The sequence below is a fragment of the Sinocyclocheilus grahami genome, unplaced genomic scaffold (assembly GCF_001515645.1).
Source record: "Sinocyclocheilus grahami isolate Dianchi unplaced genomic scaffold, SAMN03320097.WGS_v1.1 scaffold1442.1, whole genome shotgun sequence".
In the NCBI taxonomy this organism is placed as follows: Eukaryota; Metazoa; Chordata; class Actinopteri; order Cypriniformes; family Cyprinidae; genus Sinocyclocheilus; species Sinocyclocheilus grahami.
The window spans coordinates 220857-227681 of NW_015506621.1; the positions used below are offsets into that span (position 1 = coordinate 220857).

General features: G+C 39.0%; 1 protein-coding gene across 1 annotated transcript in view; it reads right to left on the minus strand.

The window, feature by feature from the left end:
- LOC107570332 (transcription cofactor vestigial-like protein 4) overlaps positions 1–6514 on the minus strand; it is a 23680-nt gene extending 17166 nt beyond the window's left edge. The window contains exon 1 of the mRNA XM_016256555.1: positions 6163–6514. Coding sequence (XP_016112041.1) covers positions 6163–6244 — 82 coding nt within the window. The 5' untranslated portion in view covers positions 6245–6514. The remainder of the gene's footprint in view (positions 1–6162) is intronic.
- Positions 6515–6825: the final 311 nt, after the last annotated feature.

Below are 6825 nucleotides of genomic sequence, written 5' to 3' on the forward strand. Positions count from 1 at the left end.
CCGACCGATCTAACGATCCCGGGGGGCTACCGACGCGCGAAGGGTGGCGTTCGAGAGGGCTCTGTATTTATTTACAGAGGTAGGGGAGAGCGGGGCACAAAGTAACACTTTTTGACTTTCTCAGTTTGTGTAAATCCACATGGGGTTCAGAATATATATATTTTTTATACACAGTAATTTTACACTTGTCTAGTACAAATATGTCGCTTTGTTTCATAATTACAGTGTATACATTTTTCTTTATTTACCCTAAAAAAATGGAAGTGAAATGTGAAATGTTGTAACTTGACCATATGGCAGCTTAAAATCTTATCTGATCGAAGGAAAAATATATACAACACAAACTAAAATATTTTGTTAATATATATAGATACATGTTCATTAGTTTTTTTGTTCAAATAAAATAATGGCATTTTTTAAGAATTAAAATTAATCTGATTTTGGAGTTTGACAATGAACACATTGCAACCATGCTTGGGACGGCCCACATAAACCAGCAAAAATGCTTTATAATAATTTCTAAACATTAAACATTGACTGTCAGTCTTTATTCACCTGTTTCTCGTTGTTTCTCATTAAAATGAATTAAAGTAAATAGTGTAAATGACATCGCTAATGTCACAGAAGAGCACATTGTAACGCAGTGTTACAACGAGCCCCATCTGCGCAACTGGAATTTAAAACTGGTCAGTGTCTTCTGCTAGTAATCAAAGCATTAAAAAATTATCTGAACTGATAAATAACAGATTGGAGATTAAAATAATAGCAGATTTGTCTCATTTTAAATGAATAATAAAAACTGAGATAAAAAATTTACTTAAGCCAGAATTTAAATGTTACTATGGTAAAAATATTTATTCAAACCATGTGTGTTACAACTAACACCCCGTTACTTTGTGCATCGCACTCATCGCAAGTTTATTGTTAAATTGTTAAATGCCCTTACATATCTCTGTCACCATTATAAGTGTTTGATCACCACATTTGCGTGATCATTGCAAAAAATGTGTTTATGCATATATATTCTGTTAATGTATATACTGTATTCTATATATAGTACCAGTCAAATGTTTGGACACACGAATGGGAAAGTGTCCAAACTTTTGACTGGTACTGCACTATAATATACACAAAGAATATCGGCCGATATATCAGTATCTAACCTTTTTTTACTCCATAATATCGGTATCGGTCCCAAAAAACCCATATCGGTCGGGCTCTAGTGTATAATTTCTGTCTTCAGAAGTCAGCTGGAGTGAATATTGTCTAAAGAATGTGTCCATGTATCAATATGTGCTGAGATCTCTCCCCTAATAAAGATAATGCACAATTTATATCATTTAAAAACACAAGTAAACATCCATGGATTTTGCCGTCTCACTCATTTGGTGCTGCCTGACTGGTTTTAAGTGACCAGTTAATTGCACTGAATTACAGCATATACATTGAAGATATTATAATATATATGCTGTAATATATACCTTCAGCTCTCACGATATCAGTACTGGCCATGAAAACCCACACCAGTCGACCACTGCATTATATTACACATGAAAGCTCCTCATCAATACAGGCCACTTCTTTGATCTTGATATTCAGAACATAAAACCATCACATCACAGAGAGAAGAACGGTAGCAATCACAATAAACTCACTCATCAGGCCTTCCTATGACTTTCTTCTCTTTTAAGAACACTTGACTGGTATCTTGCCTCCACATCAGAGCAGAAAAAGCATTAGACTGATGCAGGCACGCATTTAAAAAATATAAGGCACTGCATTGATACACGGACACGGCAAAGTCTCAATACTTGCATTGTAAACGCAATCAATCTCTGCCTTTGATTTGCAATCAAACGAGTCGCTAGAATCTGCAGAAGTAATGCACTCGTAGTACAAGGGCACTCGGTGCATTTACAGGCACTGTGTAGGAGTTAGGCCGGAAAATTACAACTGGCACGCTCTCTCCAATGGGACTTTCCACTTGGGAGGAGGTTCACTAAGCCTGAGAAACTTTATAAGATCCATTTATTGAGCCAGACCTGGATTTCTGCACTGGTGCAGTTATTTACAGAGTTAAATGATAAATAGAGATGGTAAAAAATAACCGGGCCAGGTGTCTCTCCCACACTCGAGCCTCATAAAATAAGCCATGCACACATTTACTCGACTTCAGCCTCAAGTAAAGCAATGATAGAGCTCACGAGGTACTTCCCAAAACAAGCGACCTATTTTCCAGACTGGCATGTTTCGGCTCGTCTGACCGCGCTCCATGGCAACGGCGATGACATCATTGATTGTGGCAGGGCTGGAGCTGCTAATAGAGAAAAGGCTGCGGCGCACCGTAAACGTCCACACGATAGCCTATCTGTGATAGTCTCCAGAGAGCCATGAGGAGATGTGGGCTGAAAGTTATTGGCCATTCATTCGTTATCAGTGAGGAATCGTGTACAGAGACAGGTGTCGAATGCCGTGTTTCCAAGAGAAACAGTGACACTACACTCTTCCTGATCAACTCATTCAGCTCAAATGAGCTCAGACTCCAGCACCTGAAACAGACGGGTCAGATAAGACAGACAACAAAATGTGAACTGCTGGAGTGCATCCAGAAACAGGGTTGTGAAACGACAGTATGCTTTTAACAAACATTACCAGGGCAAGGTGTTGTCAAAAGCAATATTTGACCAGGATTGGTTTCCTAAATGAGAAATTAATAGGTTTAGTTTAGGGATGCTCATTTTAACCGGTTAACCGTTAACCAACAGTAAGAATTTTGGCCATCAGTTAAACGGTTTAAAAAGTATTTCCAGTTATTAATAAAAATAGCTCAAAACAAAAGCTAAGCTTAGAGACCAATAAAGTAAAATTGCGTTAAAAAAAAAAAGCGTTGCGTAGCCTAGGTCACATTTTATTATTTCATTCAGAAATAGGCCTAATGCCGACGCGAAAGGTTTACAAACATTATAAGCATAGTCTAGACTATTTTAGTTCCCTTAACTCCACAGCAAATATTTTTAATTTAACAGTAGCCTATTCAGAAAAGAACGATATAGGACAAGCCAAAACAAATTCATTTAGGCTAAAACGAAAATGAAACCAACGTTGGGTCTCACATTCGACATTGCCTGCGCAATCACTCGGGAATTTTTTCCTTCTAACAATGGAAACAACTACTCCTAGTCATACAGATACTCAAAACTAGGGATGCACCGATATGAAAATTTTGGCCGATACCGATAACCGATTATTCTTTATTTTTGAAAGCCGATAACCGATATGTTGGCCGATAAATCTATATCCAAATTGTTATATACTTTTTGAGAGCCTGATTACAAAAAAGGTCTCATCATTAAAAGCCACATCCCAAACACTTCAACATAAGCAGCCTAGTTTGAACGGTGTACGTTTTAAAAATATTTTTACTCTCCCATTACCAAATTTAGTCATAAAAAAGCCTTACAAATAAATAAAATTATGCATAAATAATGCAAACAAGTCACTGGACATCATTACACGTGTAAAGAATCAAAATGAATGTGCCATAGATCAATAAAACGGAATAGCCTCTGCACGGACAATAATTAAATGATTTTAATTACTAAACCATATTGTTGATGAAAATAATAAGAGAACAATACAAGTGGTTGTTGTTATTAATAATATATCAATGATTTTGAAAAAGTAACAAATTAATACCACTGTTTTAAATAGCAGCCGTTGAGCTGCGCGTGCTGAAGCTGAAGAGCTGAATGAACACGGTAAACTGAAGTGTTTTGCTGGCAGCTTATTTAACTCAAGGAAATGCATCCTGAGATTAATATTAATACCACATAAACATAATATTACAACTTATATATGTACAAAATGACGCAGTTATTGCATGCTATAGTCAGAATGTGTGATCCTGTTGTGGATGCGCTCTTCCCATAACAACGCGCTGAAACACGGCAACTAAACCCAAAGAATTCCCAACGTTTTATTATAATAATGTTCTCATTAGAATGTTATATACACGACATTCCCAATCATAGTTATTAATGTTGTGCACTGCTGTTTGAGCTGCGTGTGCTGAGCTAAAGATGATCACCGGTAAACTGAAGCGCTCTTTTAACTTAACCAAACGCATTCTATATGAGATAAATCAGATATACATCAAATAAACACAATATTACAACGTACAATTGCACAAAAGGCTGCAAACGAACAGCGCGCATCTGAAGTGTCTCTGAAGGAAAAAATGCATTATTTATCGGCTTTAAGATATCGGCCAAATTTTCTTATCAGGCCGATACCGATAACAGAAAAAATTTGCATTTATCGGCCGATACCGATATGGTGGCCGATATATCGTGCATCCCTACTCAAAACTGTAAAAGGTTTGCTTTTATGTGTACATTCACAATAAAAAATCTTTTATAAAATAAACAAAAATAAGATTCTGCTAGGGCTACATGATAAATCTAAATTAAACTGAAATCGCGATTAGACAGAAGCTGCGATTGTCATGCGTATCTTTCAGTGAAGCACAGTTCTGTGATCAGCAGTAAATCTGCATCCGAAGGCCAGAGAAACTCCAAATACGCCTCGCAGAAGAAACCCAGAACCCGCTGCAGCTGAATAAACAGAAGATTCAACTGCTTTCATTGATTCAGCGTGACTAATAAACACACGACTACGGCAATATATAGTTTATCCGAGTTCTTATTATCATTTTCATTATAATAAAGTATATCTATAATGCAATGCTAAGTATAATGAATACTATGAAATATTGCATGCCTTATTCTGTGTAAGTCACATCATCTCACAGAAGGATTTATTTCAAACACTCGACTGACGTTATAAAGTGAGTTTGGAGTAAAAACATGTTATTAAATGTGGTATTTTCACATGCTTTCACATGGAGCAGCATTTACTTCATAGAGCCGTAGTTCACTGAGAAGCTACGTAAACAGCTGTCATTATCGCCAACGATTTCATAATCGTATGATTATATCGTCTGCTATTTTTTTGCGTAGCTTGTCAGAGAACTACGGCTCTGTGTAGTAAATGCTGCTCCATCTGAAAGCAGGTGATGGAGATTTACTACGAATCACAGAACCGGCTTTACTGACAAGATGTGCATGACAATCGCATTTGATTAATCGTGCAGCCCTAGATGCTGCTTTCTGCTGTCTTGGTTTCCTTTCACGCATGCACCATAAAAATGCATGAACCAAAACTCTGCATACTAGACTAGCCTACGACGACGCTGCAGTGGCCCGATTGGGCAAGCGACAAATCGTCTACTGTCCCGAACGTCTTTCACGCCGACCCCGGGCCATCAGGTAGTTCTTATTGTCGAGCCCTGATGATGTGATTAGAGGAGGTCTTCAGTATTTACAGGTGAAAGCTGATGACTTCATTGACCCATCTTCCTCAGGGAAAACGTATCTCTGGCATGACTTTCTCTGACACACAGACACCATTCACATATGAACACCTGAAGAAAAGACATCAACTGGAAAATGACGCTTCCTTCAGCCTACTTGTTGAATTTCACACTTCAGCAAGTCTGTATTTTCTTGGACGTTTAAAGCGTGTTAAAACCTCACAGCAACCTTTGTTGGGAACTGCAGGTTCAGTGCCATTTGAAATATTCTTCTAAGATGAGCATTTTTCTCAGGCTGCAGGTTCAGTAATTTCACTTTAATGGCAATATTAACTGCCATTAAAGTGTAATAACTGAACCTACACAAGAAAATAACGTTACTCATCTGCCACTTGGAGGTTTTTGCATCTGAACTCTTCAATTGCTTACCATTTTAAACACGTTTAGCCTTTACTAGTCTATGTAAACATTACGAAAACTCCGTGTATTCCCTCATTAATGAGCTCTTAAAAGCAGACTGCATAATTACAGCTAAACGCGGGGTTTAGCATGTCATACAGTACACAGAAACTGTACAGAAGCTAGCAACAACACTCTCTCTGCTCAGAACTCGGCCATTCTTCTGAAACTAGCCACTTTAAGCAGACCTCTACGTCAGAAGTAAACACACCGAGAGGCGCTCGCGGGGGACGCAGAGGCGCGATGACGTCACCGGCGTCCGTTATTTTCACCCACAACTATTTCATTTCTTTTTTAACTCGAGAGCGCGGAAGAAAGAGTTTGTGTGTTACCTTCGTAGCACAGGATGCCGATGTTGTTGTTCATCTTGTCCAAGTACTGGTAGTTCAACAGGTCCATTTTGGTAAAAAGCATGGATGGACTTTTAATCGCAGAAAGAGCGGCTTCTTCTCTCTCTCTCGTCGGGAGCGCGAGTAAAGGCCCAGCCTTTAACTTCAAACAGAGCGAAAACAACTAGTTTAACCCGACCTCCTCGAGAACCAAGCGAGTGTAAGTACTCGAGCGCGAGTTTAAAGAAACTTCAAGAAGTTTTAGCGTATGAAAAGAGTTGTATTTGGGGACAAAAGGGTGGCGCCAGTTCTCCTCACAGCCCGCTGTAAGTCGACTGCACTGACTCGCAGCCAGCGCGCGCCGCCTCACGCCAAATCCCGCGAGACTTCCCCTCACAACCGCACGCGAAATCCCGCGAGAGTTCCCCTCCCACACGCACGGGACCCGCTGCTAAGAACATGTCCAACACAGCGAGAAGTGAAGCAAGTTCGGAGAGGCGTCTGGACTGTCTGGAAACAGCGGCCACTGATTATACTGCATTCTGCACGCGCGCCACATGTTAAAGACGAATAGCCATGTTTACTAGTCTTTACAAATGACAACAAGACGAAGATGTTAACTGTTGTAAAATATTATATTCTGAGACACTTTTACTAGTAAAAATA